The sequence below is a fragment of the Elephantulus edwardii genome, unplaced genomic scaffold, assembly GCF_000299155.1.
Source record: "Elephantulus edwardii isolate Elephantulus edwardi_28Jun2011 unplaced genomic scaffold, EleEdw1.0 scaffold00171, whole genome shotgun sequence".
NCBI classification, from domain to species: Eukaryota; Metazoa; Chordata; class Mammalia; order Macroscelidea; family Macroscelididae; genus Elephantulus; species Elephantulus edwardii.
In genome coordinates, this window is record NW_006399921.1 from 4,112,811 (window position 1) to 4,136,117 (window position 23,307).

The 23,307-nt window shown below is 43.6% G+C and overlaps 1 protein-coding gene across 1 annotated transcript in view; it reads right to left on the reverse strand.

The window, feature by feature from the left end:
• Positions 1 to 23,307, reverse strand: part of TECTA (tectorin alpha) — a 90,541-nt gene that overhangs the window by 11,500 nt on the left and 55,734 nt on the right. The window contains exons 13-19 of the mRNA XM_006895633.1: positions 17,720 to 18,103; positions 14,317 to 14,603; positions 11,170 to 11,450; positions 8,563 to 8,673; positions 6,618 to 6,820; positions 3,437 to 3,600; positions 2,747 to 2,995 (exon numbers count right to left, since the gene is read on the reverse strand). Of these exons, the coding sequence (XP_006895695.1) occupies positions 2,747 to 2,995; positions 3,437 to 3,600; positions 6,618 to 6,820; positions 8,563 to 8,673; positions 11,170 to 11,450; positions 14,317 to 14,603; positions 17,720 to 18,103 (1,679 nt within the window). The remainder of the gene's footprint in view (positions 1 to 2,746; positions 2,996 to 3,436; positions 3,601 to 6,617; positions 6,821 to 8,562; positions 8,674 to 11,169; positions 11,451 to 14,316; positions 14,604 to 17,719; positions 18,104 to 23,307) is intronic.

The window sequence follows — 23,307 nt, forward strand, 5'->3', positions numbered from 1 at the left end:
CACAGGACAGAGCAGAGTTTAGGGCTGTTGTACATAGGGTCGCTATGAGTCGCAAGCGACTCGACGGCACATAACAACAACAACAACAACAACAATATAGTATGGATAAATTGCCTGGCATAATCAGTGTGTTTAAAGAAAATAAATATAACTATTATTTTTTTGTGTGGTCTCTAGTTTTTTCTTGTCTTTCATTCAATAATTTTCACTAAATACTAGGTTTCAGGAACTATATTAGGTTCTAAGCATATAAAAAACAGTTTCCATCAGACTGTAGTCTTCAGCTCAACAAGAAGACAAAGATTCTCGCCACTAGGTCAATTGGCAGCATAATCACAGATGGACAAAATACTGAAGTCATTAACAATTAGTTTGCTCAGTTCCACAGTTAACTCTCTTGGAACCAGCAGTCAGGAAATCAGAAGACAAATTGGGAAAATCTGTTGTCAGGGACCTCTCCAGAATGCTGAGAGCAATGATGTCAGTTTAGAGACTAGGGTGCACCTGATCCAGGCCATGGTCTGTACAATTACTTACTATGCATCAGAGAGCTAGACAATGACTAAGGGTGACAGAAGAAGAATCAATGCCTTTGAGTTGTGCTGGAGAAGAGTCTTGAACATACTATGGACCCCCAAGAAAACAAATCTTTCTTGGAGAGGGTGAAACCCTGGAGGCTAGGACCTTGAAGCCCCATTTCATATACTTTGGGCACATGGCCAGGAGGCACTGATCCTTGGAGAAGGACATTATGCTCGAAAGGATAGAGGGACAGTGCAGGAGAGGAAGACCCTGGATGAGAAGGATTGATACAATAACTGGGGTAATGAGGGCAGGTGTGTCTGAGTCAGTGAGACTGGCTCAACACAGGGCAGGCTTCACAGCTGTTGTACATCGGGTCGCTATGAGTCAGAGGTGACTTGACAGCACGTAATGAGAACATGAAGCTGAACCTGATTCATGGTGGCCGTGTGTACCTGAGGAGGATCAGCCTCCATAGAAGTTCAAGAGGCTAATTTTTTAAATCACCAGGATTTTCTTCTGAGATGCCTCTGGTTTGACTCCAGCTTGCAACCTATCAGTTATCAGCACAGCAGGGACGGTCAGCAATCCATTTATATCACCACGTTATATGTCTGCTGGCCCTATCACCGCCAGTGCTTATGGGATACACAGAAATTATTCTAATTTCTTCTTATATTGATAGATGTCCCATTTACCAACTTTTAGTATTCTCTCTATGTTCTTTCATTTGCAAAAGCTCTGCATCCCTCCCAAATGAAACAGAAGTTGAGGGGACAGGACAGATTCCTCTCTTGGCTCGCATCTACAATGAAGCAGCAGGTTGTTAGACACCACTTGGACTTGGGAATTTATTATTAATTTATATGACTTTAAGCAAGTTTCTTGATTTCAAGAAGCCCTCAGTCTTCTCATCTGTAAACTGAGCTTTAAAATATGTTTACCTTGTGTAAGTATGTTGTTGTTAAGTGCCTCCAACTCACAGCTAACCCTCCAGTGGATTTTCAGCAATCACACGGATGGAGACAGCTCATCTCCTTTGGAGCAGGTGGTGGATGTGAACCACCTGCCTTAGGGTTAGCAGTGCAACTCCTTACCACTAAGCCACCAGAGCTCCCTTGTCATGAGCATAAGATGAGTTAATGGATGCAGAATGCTTGCCCTTTCAGTTGTTGAAAAATACTAGTTCCCATTCTGTTCCTTAAAAAGTGTTATGTTGTGTTGCTGATTGCCAATGAGTCAAGCACAACTCAACGACTCTATGAAGAAAGACCCAATGCGTTTCCATAACTATCGTCATTTCTCCAAGTTCATAGAGTTTCCAGAGGCATGTGGTTTAGGAAGTGGATGCCATTCCTGCTTCCAAACCTGTTTTACAACTGGGAGCTCCACCAAACACTGTCCCCATCGGAAAACCGTTCTTGTATTTGATACCCCAATAGTACAGGTTCAACATCACAGCAAACCCAGGTTACTTCATACTGCACATTGACAAAGAGTGATGTGCAAAGTGGAAAACTGTTTCTCCATATATACCAGCACTAGTTTCATTGAGTAGTGGTTAAGTGTCGTCAAGTCGAATACGACTAAGTTTTGCACAAAAGACCTGAACTCTATTCTATAGCTAACATCATTTCTGTACAGAATTCTGTTCTTTAACTACCATCATTTCTTTCTGTACACTTAGAGAGTTTAGAGAGTTTGTAGAGTTTAGAGAGTTTGTAGAGTTTCCAGAGGCTTCTAGTTTAGGAAGTGGATGTTACTCCTGCTTCCCAGCATAAATCAATCTGGAAGCTCATCCAAACACTGTACATAATGAGTAACGATTATGTTATTTGACAAGACTATGGAACAGTGTGCAGCATCACTGCAACACCAAGTTGTTCAGTTCAGCAAACAGACAAAAGATTGCTGTGTCAGTCAAGGAATATTCATTCAAAAATTAATAAATTTAAAACCCTGCAGGGTTTTAAAGCCACACCCTTGAACAGACTACCATCCTAGGCAAAGGTTCAAGGACACCCACTCTTGGGGGGGAAGAGAAGTAATACACATCAAACACGACCCCAAAAATTTCCCTTTACGTGGACCACCATCTGGATGCAGCACAGAGCCAGACTCCCAGAGTGGAGTCCCCAGACCCCTGCCAGTAGTCTAAAAAAGTGATACAGGAAAATATTACACTAAACCCTCTAAAACATTCTTCTAACAGAAGGCAACTCACCCTCCTTCAATGATGAAGTATCGGAGCTTATCATTGCTGTCACGAGAAGGGGTAGCATAGCATTTGTTCAGTGTTAGGATCAAATGTGTGGAGTCAGCTCCCACCACAAAGACACCCACGTACAGCACGTCTCGAGTTGTCAGTACCACCTCCCCCTGGCGGTAAGGGTGTTTGTAGGAGGCATTTTTGTAGAGTGCCATCTTGGTGGTGAAGCTGCCTTCTTGAGTCGGAACTGTCAGATTAATGACACTGAAACGAAGATAATCATAAGGTAGGGAACTACAAACAAATGCATTTGTGCAATTAATAACCATTTCTTTAAATCTTCCTGCTAAAGCAGGAAGCAGTAAAAACTAAGAATGCCCTGTCCAGTATGGTGGACATTAGCCAAGACACATCTGGAAAATCAAATCAAATCAAATTAAAAATGCAGTTCCTTAGTTCTAATACCCACATTTCAGGTGGATCTAGCCGCACATAAGAACTGTACTAGATAGTGCACACATAGATCATTCCTATCATCACAGAAAGTTCTCTTGCACAGCGTCAGTTTAAGGCATTAAGGTTCAGGAAATATGAATTATATTTAGCCTAGTGCCTCAAAGACAAATGGTAGCAAGTTTTATTATGCTAACCTTACCTGTCAAGGAAAAGACAAAGCAATGTGTAAAAACTCACAAGATTCTTTACCTCAGCATAGGTTTCACAACAGAATCTAGGGAGATCTTGATATCCAGCTCATAAGCACACGAAAATTCCACATTGATCGTCCGGTCCCTGGTGATGATGTTACCGGTGTTGTTGGCACTTTCGATCCAGATTGTATTTTTATACATGATATGAGTGCCATTGGACTGCAGAGCAAAGCAAGGTCAGAAATCATTAAATCGGGGAGTGAGAATGTGGCTTGCATTTTAAGAACGCCCTGAAACAGAAGAAATGTCATCATTCCATACAGAATCTAGAGGGCAGTATGAATCAATATGGAGCTAGTTTCGCATTTACTGGGGGGAAACAGTGTAACAAGAGATGGCAAGAGCACCCTTCATTCTGATAACCTTGAATGGCCATGGAGGCTGATTTCATGTGTCACTGAATGCTAACTACCACCGACCCCAAGCCATATGTGGGAACACAGACCAGAGCACAGCAGGAAGTGCTGCCACCATAAAAGGAATAAAAGTTTTCCTTCCTAAGTCCCCAAATCAACATCAAAAAAGACCAGTACACCTGATTGCTAGTCCCTAATTCAATACCAAAATGACCAAACAGCTAATCGAATTGGCTGATTGCTAATTAAATCAAGTCCATGACAACCAAGATATGATCCTGAATCTATTCCATCTGAATTTCAAGATGTGTGTGTGTGTGTGTGTGCGCGCACGCGCGTGTGTGTGTGCCGTCAAATCAGATCTGACTGGTAGGAGGAAATTGCTTCTCCTTCTCCAGGAGAGCATCTGGTGCCTTCGAACCACAAACTGCTGCAATTGCAGTAGCTTCTTGTCACTAGGCCACCAGAGCTCCCTATGAATTTCAAGATCTTAAGAATAGGTTTTAGGCAGTGAACACCAGTGATGGAAGAACAGATGACTTATGGGATGATATCAAGCATGACATAAGCAAAAGGTTGTTACAAAGACAGAGGAGAAAGAAAAAAACCAAAATGGATGTCTGAAGAGATTCTAAAAATTGCACCAGAGCATTGAGAAGCTAAAAAAAAAATAAAAAGGGAAATATACCAAAGTAAAAGAGCTGAACAGAGTATTTCAAAGAGCAGCTTGAGAAGACAAAGTGAAGTATTATAATGGAATGTGCAGAGAACTAGATTGGAGAAAAAAAGAGAAGAACTTGCTCTGCATTTCTCAAGCTGAGAAAATGGAAAAATAAATTTAAACTTCAAGTTGCAATACTGAAAGATGCTACAGGCAACATATTGAATGACTCAGGAAGCATCAAAAGAAGATGGAAGGAATACACAAAATCACTGTACAGAAAGAATTGATTGACACTGAAAAATGTCAAGAAGTACTATAGTAACAGAAGCCAATGGTAATTTATGTTTTACTGTCTATGCAAAGGCATTTGACTGTGTGGATTATAACAAGTTATGGGAAACATTCAGAAGAATGGGAATCCCAGAGCACTTGATTGTCCTCATTCAAAACCTATACCTAGACCTGTAGGCTGCTGCATAAATAGAGCAAGGGTTTAAAATTAAGGAGGGGGTGTGTCAAGTTGTATTCTCTCTCCATATTTATTTAATTTATACTCTGAGCAAATTATTAGAGAAGCTGGACTCAATAAAGAGAAATGTAGCATCAGGATCAGAGGTAGACTCATCAATAACCTGCTTATGTAGATGACACAACCCTGCTTGCTCAAAGTGAGGAGGACTTGAAGCACTTGTTGAAGAAGATTAAAGATTACAGCCTTCAATATGGATTGCATCTCAATGTCAAGAAAACAAAAATTCTACCACTGAGCTATAGGCAACATCATAATGGATGGGGAAAAGATTGAAAATGTCAACAACTTATCTTACTTGGATCCACAGTTAACATCCTTGCTACCAGCAGTAAGGAAATAAGGAGACATATTGCACTGGGAAAGTCAGCAGTTAGGGACATCTCTAAATTACTGAGTAATGATGTCAATTTGAGGACTAAGGTATGTTTGGTTCGGGCTATGGTCTTTCCTATCACTTGAGGTGCATTTAAGAGCAGAACAATGAATAAAGATGACAGAAGAACTGATGCCTTTGAGCTGCGGTGCTGGAGAAGAGTACTGAATATCCCATGGACTGTCAAAAGAACAAATGTGTCATAGAGAGGGTGTCTTTGGAGACAATGATGAGAAGGCTTCACCTCACATACTTCAGGCATGTTACTAGAAGGGGCTGTTACTTGGAAAGGGACACAGTTCTTGGAAATATGGAGGGTTGGCAAAGGAGAGAAAGACCCTTGACCAGGTGGATTGCCATGGTTACTGCTGCAATGGGCTCTAATGTGTCAGGAAGGCATAGGATAGGACAGGGTTCAGATCTGTTGTTCGCGTGGCCGCTATGGGTTGCACTCAACTCAACGGCACCTAAAAACAATTCAAAATCACACTTCCACCAGATCTTTTTACCAGACATGCCTGCAAGTATTAACATGAACAAATTCAAGTTTCACTGTCTTCCTCCTCACTGTCAGGAAAGGGAAGGAAGATGAAGAGAAAGATGTTGTCTATAGATCAGCCAAGAACTAATGGCTGGGATCTTGATGGGCTTCTCCAGCCAAATGGTACCTGATATCTGGGACACCCTCCCTGCCCCCAAGAGAGCCAAGCCCAGCTGTATTTACCTGGAGGAACAATACAAACTTAAAAGAGGGAACACAGATTTCTTGAACTAAACTGAGACTGAGATAGGACACTTCAAACCCCACTTTAGTTGTCTTAAAGTCGTCTGAAGTAGAAAATATGTAAACATGGAATAACACATCGCCACTGAGTTGAAACCATGTCACAGCTGACCCGCCAGTGGATTGCTGAAGGTTGTAAATCGCCAGGGAGGACGGCAGCTCATCCTTCTCCCATGGAGCCACGGGTGGATTAGAACTACCAGAGACAACACACCGTTGGGTTAGCAGCTGCAACTCCCTCTGTGCTACACCACCAGGCTTCTTGACTTAGAATATGTAGAGCAAATGTCTGCCAGACAAAGCAAATCAGGAAAGAAATACTTCCCTCCGCGCTTCTCGTTTAACCAACAGCCTAGAGCCCTGATGACTCCCCCGGCATCTCTGCTGGCTTTCTGGACAGCACAAGGTCAGACACCCATAGCTCTCATCGTCTCTCTCAGGTGCCCTCTCCTGTCGCTTGTCCTCACCTGCACAATGTTTCCACAGTTCCCTTTAGTGTTGTTGATCTGGAAGGAGATGAAGTCTTCGCCCTCAATGCCGGAGCACCGTCGGTCATTGATCCGCACACCCTCCCGCTCAAAGCCAAGCTGGAAGAGTTTGCACTTAGATATGGACACTTCCATCTGGGCCGCCTTGCAGACCACCTCTGCATCAATAATGTCATGTGAGTCTGTGAGGAACAATGAGGGTGAAAATCACGTCAGTGGGAGGTGGCTGTGCTATGGGGATGGGGTCAGCCCACGCAACAGCCTTGAGGAGCCCTGGTGGTGCAGTGATAAGGTACTTGACTGCTACCTGACAGGCCAGTGGTTTGAACTACCAGCCTTGACAGAAGTGGGTTTAGGTTTCTTGGAAGAGCCTTTATCCGAAGGTTACAGTAATTCTAATAAAGCTTCAATCCCACTGAATGAGCATTGGGCTTTAGTAAAGGAAATTTTTGGACAAAGAACCTTTAAAGGGTAAAAAATGCTGACAAAGTCTTTTTAGTCTTTCTTTTACACCCTCCATATTCACATTCTCTCTCTGTCTGTCTCTTCCCCCTCTCTCCCTCCCCTTTCTCCTCACCCTCTCCCTCCCCATCTGTCTCTTTCTCTTTCTCTCTATCTCTTTGGTGGTAGCACCACCCTGAGTAGCTACTTCTGTAAGCAACCTATCTATTCCAAGCCCTGCAGCTAAAGAGCATGTTCTCATCTACTACAATCAAAGTAAGGGGTAACTGGCGGCAGTGGGGAAGGGTGGAGAGAGCAGAAATTGAATGCAGAGACAATGTGCACTGCAAAGGATCAGGACAAGGAGAGACAACAACTGATGTGAGGACAATAATGGCTATTGAAATTAGCAAGCAGGAACAAGGTATTTCTAGCTTTTCCAAAAGGGAGGAGGGGGTAGGGGAGAGTGGAGGCAGAAAACCACTAGGACAGCAGAGAGTAGTGGACGGATTGGGCTAGTGAAGGAACAGGTCAGGTGCGCTGGGGACTTGATGAGACAGGGTAATAAAAGGCATAAATCAATAGGAAAAAATATATATGATTGAATAAAATGTGAAAGAAAAATTAGAATTAAATAAGAGCTAATCATAAAAATAAACCCCAAACAAAAGTGCATGCATTCCTGGGCCATACCCCCAAGCCCCAGCTCAGTCCCAGGGGTTCCCAGGAGAGCTCCGTGGATAGCTTCTATGAGTACATACACACCAGCCAATAAGCACTACAGAAGCAGAAGCATTTTCATCTGCTGAGGTGAAGCCCTTGAGCAACCCCGGACGCCCTGCCCATGGAACCGTTTAGTCAATTAGGTTTTCAAGCCCTAATGAGGTTAAATGTAGCACCTGCTTCCCGAGGTGCTTGTCAGCCTGTGGAGGTGGAAGGAAAAGCAACTCACTTGCTTACTGACCACTGCCAGCGGGCTGGGCCAGCGGCCAAGGTCATGGGAACGCAAGCTACTTAGGCGTGTGGCCTGCAGTGCCAGCTACTTCTGGATTGCTTCAGCTGTATCTTCAGGCCAAAAGCATTGGGCCAGGTGTTCTTGGCTTCAAATGGGTCTTAAGAAAGTACCTGGCTGTCTCTTCCCACTTGTTTCATGCTTGTGTCAAACTACCTTCCTTCACAGTGAGTCCAAGGGCTCAACTGAGATCTCTCTGATATCAAATGTTGTCTCAGAGGGAACTGGTCGATTCTATTCATGCACGAATTCTCACATTACAATTTATTGGAGAACAGAATGTAGTTACAAGAAAATGAACATTAGCCTACTTTGAAGTGGCTGAATCGCTTCCTTGTTCTACTTAAATGCTTATGAGAGTCTAGGATGGGACTTCTGAGCTGCTGAATGGAATGGGATGAGGTGCCCCCTGCTCCCCAGCCCCCCTGGCAGCTGGCACTGTCTGGGGTGGGAGAGGGCAGCCTCACTCACTGTTCCCGTAGGGTGGGGGCTCGATGCAGCCGCACAGCTCGCCTCCGTTTTCCAGCTCGCAGGTTCGATTGGGACAGTCCGCCCCCACACAGGGATCTTCAACCACTCCTGCTAAAAAGGAAAACAAACAGGAACACACACAACTTGATTTTCACACCAATGCAGGGGAAGCATTTGCTTATAGTGTTCAAATGTTACTTTAATCAAATTGGAAACAGGAGGGCAGGCCCTCGTTAACAGGCAGGGCAACCTTTCAGGAAATAATACCAATGGCCGGTACCTGGGCACTAGCAACAGGCCAGGCCCCGTGTCTCCTGCTGCAGCTGTGCTGTCTCCTTAAATCCACAGACTCGCTGCGTTCACTAGCACTATTCCCACTTCACAGCGGAAACGTGCCCACGTGAGGACAGGGTACACAACACTCTTAATTACCAAGAGGAAGCACAATCACAACGCCTACTACTAAACTAGCATGTAGAGTTTTACATCTATATGAAGAGTAGAGAGTAAGTTCTTGATCTCTACTCCTACACCCAACCACTTTGTGTTGCTGTTCACTGCTATAACATTGGCCCCGAGCACCAGAGGACTAGAGCTTAGCACAAAAGAGCAAAGGAGACAGGAGCACCAGAGGACTAGAGCTTAGCACAAAAGAGCAAAGGAGACAGGACCACTGGTTCCACTGGTTTCTCACTGGCCAACTGCAGCTGTGCAGGCGTCTCTTCCCAGTCTATCTTAGTCGGGCACCTCCACTGAAAGGTGAGTGGTGCTGCACCCAAGGAGCATTATGTGGGACTCAACCTGGGTCTCCGGTAGGAAGGTAAGAATTCAAACACCAAATCACCAACCCCTCATGTTATTCTCTGATGATTTTCCTATCTATTCATCAGTTTCTGGCCAATGCACCTCATCTGCAGGCATTCATCTATCAACGGAGGCTTGTGTGTTGCAATGATGCTGACCAGCTTTCAGGGGTGCTCTGGACTGACATGGACCAGAATAAAAGGTCCCACAATCTACTTCTGAAAGTTAGCCATTGAAAATCTGATGGTCCACCATGGTCAGTTCCATAAATGATCGTGAGAGTGAGCCAGGACCTGGCAGCATTTCATTCTGTTGTGTAGGGGGAATATGAGTCTGGGGGCTGACAGGAGCTGACAACAAAAGATTTCCAGAATTAAAGAGCTGAGGTTATAAGCCACAGGAAGAAAAAAAAAAGTGTGGATCCATTTGCCAGTCGGCAAACACAGTAGACATTCCTTAATGCGAAGGGAAGCTTTGAGGTTAAGTAAGTCAATAAAACTGACATATATGTATATATTTAAATTTCAGATAACTTTTAAAGTTCAAAACAGCTAATTTTAAAGTTATTTAAAGTCTTGCTCATTAACACAGCAGGCTGAAAACATTAAAATTATCAAACTAAACATTTCTGTTAATTGCCAGCTGAGATGAGTAATTTACTTATTAACTGTTTCTGAGCTCAATGAACATGTATTTTAATTAATGCCATTGTTTTTAGGCTCTGAATGAAGTCTATTCCTACCAGATTTAAGCTGTATGTTTACAAACAATGTTTCCAGTCTTAGAAGGTGCCTGTTTTCTCAGTGCACACATTGGACTTTGCTTGTGGGTGGGGAGCACACGCATTATGTTGGTTACAATGCCATATTACATTAATGGAACAGACAGACCATTTAAATACATGAACACATACACACATTTGTGATAAAGTTCTGCTGATACGCATTTATATTTTCTCACCTACTTGATTAACACCGAGACAATGACTAACTAGAGTAATAGAAATATACATCAAAATTATTTCTTTACTTTAGAAAAAAATACATCAATAGATCCTGAATTATCAACCAATTTTCATTTATGTAATCACTTTATGTGACCTATGCTCCTAATTGGGTTTCAGTAGTTTCCAGACTATGTCAGATTGGCAAGAAAGGCCTGGTGATCAACTTCTGAAAACCAAGTATCTACTAGTGAAAACCCTACGAAACGGAGGTCAGTTATGGGAATGAGGTAGCATTTTATTCTATTGTACAGAGCCCACCGTGAGTTGAGGTCAATCCAACAGCAGCGAACAACAGCCGCTTTATAAATCCAATGCAGCTTCCTTTCAGTCCACGTAGCTATAGCCAGTTAAACTCACCTTGCCACTTCCACTGTCCTTTCTGATGTGTGCTCTGACCACACTACTGAGTTGCTGAGCTTGGAGACAGAAATAATTCAGGGGTCCCACACAACAGCCCTCAACCTTGAAAATCTCTAACCTGGAGTTCCTTTAACCCAGAGACTCGAATCTCCCCAAGTTTGCTTTCCAAACCTTATCACCGGTCAAAAAGCACAGGGGGCTTAGTGTCCTCACTGGCCCAGCATCTCTGCTGCGGCTCACTGCCCCCACCCCCCCAATACCATGAGCAGGTCGACAGGTAAAGGCAGATAGGGCTAGTCTTCCCAAGACAAGCCAATGTGACCTGGCAGACAGGGCTTGTCTTCCCAAGACAAGCCAATGTGACCTGAGGAGCTCCTCTTAACTCTCTTAACTGCCAACGAACCCGCAGAAATACAGTAATAAAATCATTCTCTTACAGCAATTCTCCTTGTCGATCCACTCGGTGCTGAGGATCCCAAAGGAGCGGCAGGCCTCCCCGTAGGCAGCCAGGGAGCCGCACAGCTGGAACTTCTTGTGGTTGTAGCAGCCGTCCAGGTAGCAGGACTCGTAGAACGGGAGTGGGTCGAGAAGGCCGTAGCAGGGCTGGAAGAAGCCCTTCATGTCCGTGAGCTTCAGGCAGTGGCTGTCACCCTGCATCATCTGGATGTGCACGTTGTCACATGTGGCTGCATACTGCGAAAACTGCAGCTCGTTGCAGCTGGGAGTGAGAGTGGTCAGGTCAGGCTCAGCAGAGCAAACTAACTCACCTCCACCTCTGGCGGGTGCCGGGGAGGGGAGGAGGCCACACCTGTCACCTGTGTGGCTACCAGAAGTTAGTGCTGTCTGCTGATGATGCCCAGTGCTCACTAGCTATGGAGCCGTAGGGAGGTAGGGTACAGAGTCACTTCTACTCTTAATTTAATGGAACTAAGACAAGAACTGTCACAGTGCCATTGGAAAGGCAAAAACTGATCTAATAGTCATTGATAATAATAGAAGTAATACTAATTGGCACAATTAAAGATTTGTAAGGAAGCCTAGGAGTCTTCTAAATTATCACTACCAGAAGCCAAAGCTAAAACCTTCAGAAGAAAATGGGGGTACAACAGCTGACAGACAGATCAGAAGGGGAAACGGAAGGAGGGAGGGAACGACAGGGAGGGGGAAAGTTCAGAGGGAATGACAACTCCTCAGACACACACTTCACCGTGCTTATCTCTAGAAATTCCAGAATGGCCCAAGTGTCTGAACTTGTCTTTTCTGAACTAGGAGCCTAATAGAGTAACATTTCAGAGAAAGCATCACTGCAGGAGTCCTGGGATCTAGTCCTGCTGTTGCATGTATGATCCTCCTTACGTGAATAATCTAATGTTCTAGCTTCAGTTGGTTTTGTGTTGGGTTTTTTTTAAAAAAATTTATTTTATTTTAATGAACATTTACAGAGATTTTGGATTTCCATTCATTCATTGTTGCACTTTTCTCCCTACCCACCCCTCCCTCCCCCCAGTTCACTCCTCTCTTTGAAAAGTAAAATTCCTTCATTGGTATACAATCCCCCCTGCCCCAAGTACACTCTACTATGCAACTTTAATGAGGGACTCATGTGATAACCATAATACTCTATTATATATCGCTTTTAAACTGTTCTCTCCCTCATGTGTTTCAATGCAGTATACATAGCTTCAGTTTTATCTAGAAAAGGAAGAGACAGAATTCAGTAATTTCTTAAGCACTGGGTTCTATAATTTATAAAAAACCCTCAAATTAAACTAACGAACTCCTTAGCTGACTGCTGAGTTGGAACTAACTCCTTGCTGACCTTCCTGCGGGTTTCTGGAAGCTGTAACATGCACCAGAGACCACCCGTCTTTCTCCTGCGGAGCCGCTAGTGGATTCCAACTGCCAGAGAGGTGCTATCTCTGGGTCAGCAGCACAGCTCCAACAAACTACACCACCAGGGCTGGAGGTCTAGTTTATTTTCAAAGAAGGGTCATAATGTCCTCAGGGGTGACCCTTCATTATGCTGAGTGAAATATCTCAGTCACAAAAGGACAAATACTGCATAATGCCACTGTTGTAACCCTTCATTATGCTGAGTGAAATATCTCAGTCACAAAAGGATGAATACTGCATAATGCCACTGTTGTAAAACAGGACTGACATCAGGGTTGGGAGAAAACTAAGAAAAGAAGGGATAAAGAATGTACACTGCATGGAAACAGATGAGGGAAAAGAAGTGCTTAAAAGGAATATATGATTAGGTATATTTGTATGATAACAGTCCAGAATAAGAGTTATATAGTAAGTGGACTGGGGTGAGGATGGGGAATTGTACAATAATGAAAAAAAAAATTTTTTAAAAGAAAAGCAAACTGGGGTGGACAGGGAAGAAAATGTGCAACAATGAATGAGTGGAAATCCAAGTTCTCTGTAAACTTTCATGAAAATCTCAATTTAAAAAAGAGGAAAAAAAGAAGGGTCATAAGAGGTTCAGAACATCATTTGCACATCTAGGTATTTAATTGATGTTTGGCCCATTATAACATAAAGGGATCAACTTATTGTGTAAAAAAAAAAAATACAAACAAAAAACAACAAAGAGCAAACCCAAAAATATCCTCCTCCTCCTCAAACTCATTGTCATCGAGTTGGAACCAACCCAAAGCTGATACTCTACTGAGTTTCTGAGGCTGTGAATCACATGGGAGGAGACTACCCGTCTTCCTTCCAAGGAGGGGCTTGGAGGAGGCCAATAGCCAGAGAGGTACCACCTTTGGGTTAGCAGCATAACTCCCTACAGACTGATCCAGCAGGCTCCCTGACTCGCTGTATAGACAAAGGGATACCAGGAAGGAGAAGCACAGCCAAAGACCCATAAGCACTTTAACATAATTTCTGTGGCCTGTTGTCATGGACCAATGAGTCAGAAACGACCCATAGCTGACCCCATAGCAGGGTTTCAGAGGCAGTTTATTTGCACAGGAGGAAACTGTCCATCCTTCTCCTGCAGAACAGCTGGTGGATTCAAACCAGGTGCCTTTAGAATCGCAGCACAGTTTCTCACCACTGGGCCACCAGAGCTCCTAAATGAAAAACTTTCAGAATACCTGGTTTAGTTTGTTCTATAACCACTGGCCAGAGGTGGGCCTGATAACCTCTATGACTTCTGTTTTTTAAAAAAGCCTTTTTCCAATTCTTACCAATGTTTCCCTCTACAGCCACACTCAAACCTTCAGCTAAGAACATCCAGTTAAGCTCCGCCTTAAAGAGTAAATAAAGGTCAATGCTCCTTCTCCTGAGTCAGTTCTCCATCCCATCCCAAGCAGGCGTGCCTCTGTCTCAGGGGATCCAGACTCTAGATTTCTAACCCTGGGCAAATTCTCTATTTGACTGAAGGCCAGATGATATGAACGAGTTCCTTCTTCTGTTGTTTAATAAAATATTTTGCATCCTCAACTCTCCAGTAACCTTTGGCTAAGCTCTTTGAAGGGAGGAGGTGTGATGCTAAGGGAGGGACAGCCCCCATGCCCTTGGTATGACGTGGGCCACCAGCTGAGTGGTGTGAAGGATGCAGAAGCCCTCACCTCTTTTGCATTCCGTTGGTCTTCCAGCTCTGCGCCAGCACCACACTGCTCACCACCGGCTTCCCTCGAAGGGTCACGTAGTCATCCGTCAAGTCCCCATTGAAGTTGCCACACAGGCCACAGACTTTATTCTGCAGCCTCTCACTAATGCTGATTTTAATGACGTTGAAACCATTGTAATATATCTGGATGTCAGGGCTGGTGTCGATCACCAGAAACCCCTCGCTGCTGTAAATTTTGGTTGCCAGGCCAGTTATAAAAGGAACATTCACTTGTGTGCCATTGACCTATTGAAGGAAAAACAAAGGAAGTGAATTACTCTTAGAACAGGGTGGTCAGAAGGTCTTTCTCTATAAAGGTCCCATGTAAATACTTTTGGCTTTGCAGGCCATGGTATCTCTGTTGCAGCTACTCAATTCTGCCCTGGTAGCAAGAAAACCGTCAAAGACAAAATGAAAATAAATGAGTGTGGCTGTCTTCCAATAAAGCTTTATATATATATAAACAGGCAGCCAGCGGGTTTGGCTGCAGGCTGTAGTTTGTAGCTTCAGACTCTAAGCGCATTCACTTGTCTTACTGTCTATAGCCCTCCCCCAGAGGAGTAAAAAAAATGAACGTAGAATGGGCGGGGGAGCTCCAGAGTAAGGAAAACAGCAGAGCCGTATAACCCACAATGAATGACAGCAGGTTTGTGTAAAACTTTCCCCAGCATAAACCAATTACCAAAAATGAAATCCCAATCCTGTGCTAAGGAGGCTAACACAGTTAAAATGAATCTAGGGATCTCTGCTATGTTTATTGTTTTCTTGCTTATAGCGTTCAGACCATAGGTTCCACCCTCAGAGGTCCTATAGGCACAGTGTTTTCTGCATTTGTCATTTGCTTGCTTTATAACATTTTCTTTTCTTAGCTCTTGGGAAAGAATCTAACATGATTTTCCTGTACTTATAAAATAGATTTTTTTTTTCCAGGCTATTAGTGATTTGTTTCTTTATAAAAAAAGAAAAGTCATCTTGAAAAATATGATTCTGTTTACTATTTTGGTCAGCTTGGGGTGTGTGATTCAGCACTTCATGGGGTCTGCACTCTCAGGTGAGCACCTCACCTTCAGGCTCCTGTACCCCAGACCTGTGCCCTTGTGTCTGCATGGACCAGTCTGTAAAAGGAAGTGGAAGGCAAAGCAGTAGCTTTCATTAAAATGAAAAAGCCAGTATTAAAACACAAACTCCTCCTTTGAAATCTGCAAAATACTATCTTTTTTCCCCCTAGCTCTCTGATACTAAGCTATCTGATGATTTTTCATATATGCATTCAGTGTATTTTTATCTGAGCCAATGGCAGCAAGCAGACACACACAACAGGACTCAATTTCAAACAAAATGTTTATGGGCATATCCTCATTTCCCATCCATCCCTGGCTGTGCCAATGGTGTTAAGGGCTGGTTCCCCACTGCTGGCTCTGAGCCACCTGCTTTAGCTAAAGAGCTCAGGTCACTGTGCAGAGTACAGGCAAGCAGATGATCTTTGTAAACGTATGGGTGGTAGGAATCCAAGTCCAAGAGCTATGTGAGTTATGAAACATACAAGTCTGAGATTCACAACTACCCATCTGCCAGTTTGCTTTGTCCTGTGGTGGCCATTCTGGAAGCTAGGCCACCAGCATTTTAACTACCAGATCTCGCATGGTGGGCAAGTTTCAGTTGAAGTTTCAGACTAAGAAAGCTCTCAGACAGACTAGAAAGACACTGGGGATCTACTTCCAAATATTAGCCATTGAAAGCCCTGTGGATGATAACAGTATATAGGCAAATACAACGTAAATAATTGTTTTCAAGTTGGAACAGACACACAGCTGATCCTCCACTGGGTTTCAAAGGCTAGATGGTAGAAGGAAAATCGATGCCTTTGAGCTGTGGTGTTGGAGAAGAGTACTGAATATACCATGGACTGCTAAGAGAACTAAAAGGTTTGTCCCGGAAAGGTTGAGACCTTGGAGGCAAGGATTCTGAGGCTGCGTCTGATATACTTTGGACATGTGGCAAGGCGGGATCAGTCCTTGGAAAAGGACGTCATGCTTGGAAGGGTGGAGGTACAGCACAAGAGAGGAAGACCCTCAATGAGATGGATTGATTCAGTGACTGGGGTAATGGGGGTAGTTGTATCAGAGGCAATGCGATTGGCACAGGATAGAGCAGGGTTTAGGCTGTTGTACATAAGGTCGCTATGAGTTGCAGGTGACTAGATGACACATAACAACAACATATACTGCATGGGAGGAGACTACCTATCTTTCATCCACTAAAGAGCTGCTGATGGATTCAGATGGCCAGAGAGGCCCGGCCTTTGGGTGAGCAGCACAACTCCCTATGGACTAGACACAGTTTCCTATTATAAGATGATGCTGGAAAATGAACCCCTAGTGGGAAAGCACCTCGAAGCACAGTGACTGTAACAATGGACTTGAGTATATTAGAGATCAGGGAGAGGGCACAGGGCAGTGACTGTAACAATGGACTTGAGTATATTAGAGATCAGGGAGAGGGCACAGGGCAGGGCAATAATATGCTCTGCTGTACATTAGGACATCATGGGACAGAGCCAATGATGAAATTCAGAAGAAACCAGGCCACAGGGCTATGGAACAGCAGATCTAAGAGAAATTCCCCATCTTCTTTCTCCCAGTAGGTCATCATTGGCATCTGATAGTGGAGGATGCTCCATCTACAGGCAAATGCTTGCTGTCTCTTAGGTGACAGAAGTAAACACAGCAAGGAAGGATGAGTGAGTGCCAAGGGCTAGGTCCTTAGTAAATGCAGGCAGAATCAAGAGTAATTGTTAAGGTTCTTAAAACTATGGGCAAATAGATGCATTTTGGAAAGGAACCCAGAATAAAAACTGTTTTCTCTGCCATATTCCAACAAAGTTCCATTTTTAAACATTCCTGACATTTTGTAGATTTTCTGTCCGATCTCTCGAATGAACAACAAAGACTAAATGAAATTGTTCTTGTAGAATTTTCATACTTTCACTTTTAAACATATGATCACCCATGTGACGTACTCACAACGAAACCATCTGTTAGAGTAGACTTGGCTGTGATGGAAAGCACAGTGCACCGCCTACTAGGTAACTTAACCCAATTAATTCCCGTGAGTTTGAATAGATTCATAGTTGACCCTCCATGGGGTTTCAGGCTGTAAGTCACACGGGAGGAGTTTGCCCATCTTTCCCTCGTGGAGCTGCTGGTGGATTCGAACCATCAGAGCTAAGCTCCCTATAGACTAGGCCAGCAGAGCTCCCCATCAGCACCGTACTCCTGGCTTTGTAGGAAAGCACAATACACAGTCTGCTCATGAACCCTCATCCTGCCTGAGGCGACCTGCACTGACCACAAGCTAGTTACCTTGACGGTGTTCCGGTCGTTGATGAGGATCTGCTCTTCGTTGATGTAGAAATAGACCGGTGAGATGATGGTGAGGTTGGGGGACGACCACTTGTCAAAGTTGATGATGAGCTGGAAGGAGATGTCCGGGAGCTTCTGGCAGATGGTGGAGAGCACGAAGGCGCAGTTGGCGGGGAAGCGCAGGAAGGCGCCGTCGAAGGTGCGGAAGACGCCGCCGCCCGCAGCCAGGCAGTAGGACGTCTTGGTGCTGACGCAGCCGCGCACGCCATTGCGCAGGGCGCACTCCTCGTCCGACTTGCACTGGCGCGGGTCGCACTGGATCAGGTTGCGGCGGAAGCAGCGGCAGCGCCGGGTGCAGTCGCTGTTCCAGAACAGCTGCTTGGGCTGGAAGAGAGGCGCCCGCTTGCATTAACCTTGGGCCTCTGTGCTCTGGGCTGGGCACACGCAGCCCAGGCCAGCAAGGCTAGCCTGTCTCTAATGGGGCTGGAAACTGCGACAGGGAGCGGGATGCCAATCAGTATGCAATTCGGACTTTATTTATTGGTTTCCTTCCAGGACTCAGAAATCTTAATAGCTGGATTGTACAGCGAATCACAGCCAACCTGAATGTTATAGGAAGTAGGTGCAGGTGAAGTGGGTTCTGCATTTGGCAGAACATTTTTTTATCAAGAACTCACCCTTCTACAAGTTACCAGCTCCACTTCAAGGATTCAACTGAAATTTACTTACTAAGGACAAACTGTGTCCTCAAATCTTAAATCTATCAAAAGGAAGTAATAACCCAACTTTTAGGATTAACTATTTGGGCATTTCATAATCCTCACCATTTATATAGAGAGAGAGTAAGGGTGTGGGGACCCGCTCATAACAGACCCTCTAGAGGGTTTTCAGAGGCTGTAAATTGCAAGGGAGGATATTGCCCATCTTTATCCTGAGCAGCACACTGGATGCCTTTGGTTTGGCAGCAAACGCCTTACCAACTAGGGACCATATAAAATATACTTTTGTTTTAAGAAGGTTCATTTAGAGATTTAGAAAGCAGTGAGGCTCTGCTAAAGGGATGCTTTTGTTTCAGGAAGTAAGGAGTTTCAGTCCCAGTCCTGCCCCCCTAAGGTTGAGACCTTGAGGGCTACATAACCCTAGCAGTGTCAATGTGCTCCTCTCTAAATTGGAGACAATAACGTCTTTCAGGGTAGTTGCAAAGATTAAATGGAGCACATACCCTGTCACAGAGCAGGCCCTCAAAAAATGGCCATTATTAGCTGCTACTGGGGACTCCACCCACAGTGAGATCAGACCCTTGTGATCAGGGTTTCCATTGGCTAATTTTCAGCAGTAGATTGCCAAGCCTTTCTTCCTAGTCCATAATGGTCTAGAAGTGCCACTGAACCCTGTCCAATGTCTTAGCAACATGAAAATCTCCACTGAGATGACTGGTGGCTGTGGTTGAGGTGTATCGCCCAAGGACCAAACCAATGTTTTCTGTCATAACGATTCATTCACTCATTCACTGCTGTTAAGTCAGAGCCAGTTCCTAACTGACCCTCCTGCAGATTGTCAGAGACTGTAAATCGCATGAGACTACCCATTGTTCTCTTATGGCGCAGGTGGTGGATTTGATCTCTGAGCCTTTGGATTTGTTAGTCTTTCATATGGAAGCTAAGAATTCTACCACAGATCCACCACTGTTCTCAGTTGCTGTTCTTTATTATGTTGTTGTTATGTGCCATCAAATTAATTACAACTCATAGTGACCCTATGACCAATGAATCTGAACCTTGCCCTTTCCTGTACCATCCTTATCATTTCCAATATAGCTGAACCCATTGTAATAGTCACTGTGTCAACCCATCTTGTCAAAGGTCCTGCCCTCTTAACACTGACCACCACCTTTCCAAGCATGATTATCTTTTTCCAAGGACTGGCTCCTCCTATCAACATGCCTAAAGTATGTGATGCAAAGCTTCACCATCCTTGCCTCCAGGGAGCACCCTGGTTACACTTTCTCTAAAACATATTTATTCTTTTAGCACGCAATAAGATGTATTGTTCTCCAATGCATTGATAACTCAAATGCATTGATTCTTCTGTCATCCTTAGTCATTATCCAATTTTAAAATGCATAGCAAACAATTGAGAGGACCATGGCTTGAATCGGTGCGCATTAGTATTTAAAATGAAATCCTTGCTCTTCAGTTCATAAGACAGGTCCTTGATAGCAGATTTGTTGATCTGCAACATGTCTTTTGATTTCTTCACCACTAGCACCAGGGGCATAGGGTAGCACAGGAGAAAAAGATCCCAAATAAGATTAATTGGCACAGTAACTGAGGTAAGGAAACAAGGGCAGGTGTGTCAGGGACAGTGAGATTGACTCAAAATAGGGCAAGGTTCAGAGCTATAGTGCATGTTGTTGATTGCCTTCAAGTTGAGCATGACTCATAGCAACTCTATAAACAAAAGGCCTGAAACCCCTCTACAGCTATCAACATTTACCAAAGTTCATAGAGTTTACGGAGGCATGTTAGTTAGGAAGCAGATGCCACTACTCCTGCTTGCAAAATAGGGAAGCTATAAGTCATAGTCGACTCAGTGGCACATAACAGCAACAATAATATCAAGGATATTGATTGTGGATTAAGTAAGATGAAATTGTTGACACATTCAATTTTTTTCTCAACCTATCATGATGCTGCATATTAGAGGCCCAATGGTGAGGATTTTTATTTCCCTGGTGTCAAGATGTATGCCTTACTGAAGGCTATAATCTTTAATTTTCTGCAGCAAATGTTTTAAGTCCTCCTCCTTTCAGTGAGTAAGGTTGTGTCACTTGTATAACACAGGTTGTTGATGAGTCTTCCTCTGATAATGGAGTAGTGAAAACAACAACACCAAATGCCTAAAACACATTATGACCTCAATTCCAATTATTTCAAGTCTATTCTCACTCATGTGTCTGTCAGGGTAGAACTGTGCTCCACAGAGCTTCCAATGGCCACGTTTTTGGAGACAGATCACCAGGACTTTGTTCTGAGGCACCTCTGAGTGAACTCTTAACTGCCAAGCTTTCAGTGAGTAGTCATTAATCATTTGTACCACCAAGGAAGTCTTAGCTTCAGTTAGTGGTACCTGTTATTTTTTTACTCTTTCTTAGACTATAATCTATAAACACAACTCTACTTGGTAGGATTTGTTCTCTTGATCTGTCTTTTCTTCTAGACCAAGAACTCTAGAGAATCCTTGGAAACTGGTTATGATGGTCCAGCTGGGGTGTGATCCCAATAATCTAAAATGTGGGTACTCACTGCATTAACTCATTTACCAAAATATGCTACCTGTAAATAGGTCTTAACTCAAAAAGATCCACCATTTTCATCTGCTCTTTATTTTCTGCTTTAACTATCCGTTCCCTCATTCACTCAGTCATTGCTATCAAGTCAGAACTGACTCATAGCAGACCCTCCAGTGAGTTTTCAGAAGCTGCTAATCACACAGGAGAAGATCATCGATCTTACTCTGACAAAGAGAAGCTGGAGGATTTGAACTGTGAGTCTTTGAGTTGGCAGCACAACTCTTTACCCACTGGGTCACCAGAAAGCCATATTTTAACTGCAGCCTTTTCCAAACCCTGGATATAAAATATAGATATGACTCAGATACAGGGGTAAAGAAAGGGGACCTTCCAGGGAAAGTTTCCTTAACCCAGTGTACTTCAAGAAGCTACCTTGCTTCTTCCCAAGTGATGTACTTCCTGGAATTAAGTCTTTCCTTGCAGATCCATAAAATATTCTGGGTGCCAGCAGCCTCACAAATTGACTTCATTCCTCTTATCAGATTTACAGAATAATTGAGTGGCTGGTCTGGCCTCTCTCTGATAAGAAATGAGACATTACATTGGTGGAAAGAGAAAAATAACTTGAAGTATTAGATACGATCAGGGGTAAATAACTCATAGGAGAACTTGATCATGAAGCTGGTAACTGGCCCCTTGTCACTTTCTTTACCTTAATGAAACATGACAGCAGCAACTGGGTGATTACTCTGAATGCTAATAGCTAGATGTGTTCTCTCTTGATTTTCAAAGAAATTTGTTGTGTAAATAAGCCTCAAGCTTGTTTGAACGGTGGCAAGTAGATGTGAATTATTTGTTATGTGAGTTTACTGCTTTGCTACTTTCCAGATAAGCTATTGTCAAAACCCACTGACTTTCTGATAAAAAAACCCAAAACCAGGATAATGATGTTTATAGTACTAATAGTTTCTGAGAATTCCAAGGGCTTGAAGACATATCATTTCATTTACATGACCAAATTTTTTTAAGGCAAAGGTTTCTCAAGTGAATACCAATTACATAACAACAACTGAAAACAATATCATTGAAACTGAGTCAATCCTAACTCGTGATGACCCCGCATTTACAGGGCAGAACAGCTCCTTATTGTTTTCTTGGCTATAAGATTATCAGAAGCAAGTCTCACGGCCTTTCTTTTAGACTGCTCCTGGTTGAGTTCAAACCTCCAACTTCTAGGACAGTAACTTGTTAACATTGCCATCAAGCAGGAGCTGACCCAGAGATGACACTCCATTGAGGTTTTGGGAGACTGTAAATCACATGTGAGGAGATTGTCCATCTTTCTTCCCCAGGGAGCCGCTGGTGGGTCTGAAAGGCCTTTGGGCTGGTAAGGCAACTCCCTACAGATTATGCTCTCCAGCACTCCAGGTGCAAGCCATTTGTGGAATAATAACCCAAAACCTATTGCATCAAGTAGATTCTGACTTACAGTAACCCTATGTTGTTGTTAGGTGTTGTCAAGTCAAAACGAATTCATATCTGACCCTCCAATGAGTTTTCAGAGGCTATAAAAATGCATGAGAGGAAGTTACCCGTCTTTCTTCCCAGGAACACCTGGTGGATCCAAACCACATGCCTTTTGATTTGGCAGAGAAACTTCTTACCACAAGGTCCCAGAAAGGAAAGAGTAGAACAGCCCAATAGAGTTTAGTGAGTGTAATCTTTATAAAAACAGACTCTCTCAGAGCAGCTGGTGGACTTGAAACTCTAACCTTTTGGTTAACAGCCAAGCATTTAATCACTGTGCCAATATCAGCTACCAGTTGCTGAATAATTACTACTCATTGAGGATTAGACTGGGTACCTGGTATTGATTATTTATACAACTCTAACAGTGGCATTATCTGGATTTTAGAGAGTAATGCTGAACTAAATGAAGCTCAAAGGTTTGAAACAATTTGTTCAATGCCCCTCCACCCATACAGTTAGAATTTAACCCAGGTTTCATTCTGGGTTTGCACCACACAGATATGCAGGATCACTAATGGGAGTGGATGTCACATTTGATCGATGGATACATTTTGTTCAGTCTCTGAGCACAGGAGCAGAAGCAAGAAAAATGCTTTTCATTTTTGAGCCTGGTTATCTCTTCTCCCAGACTGTGAGTAGACTGAAGTTACTATCTTCTCCCATATACTCTGTCTTACCTTCCAGACCACCTATATGTTTTAAGGGCTGACTCTTAAACCCACCTCTTCCAAGAAGTCTTCTTTGATTAGTTCCACTATTTCACTTT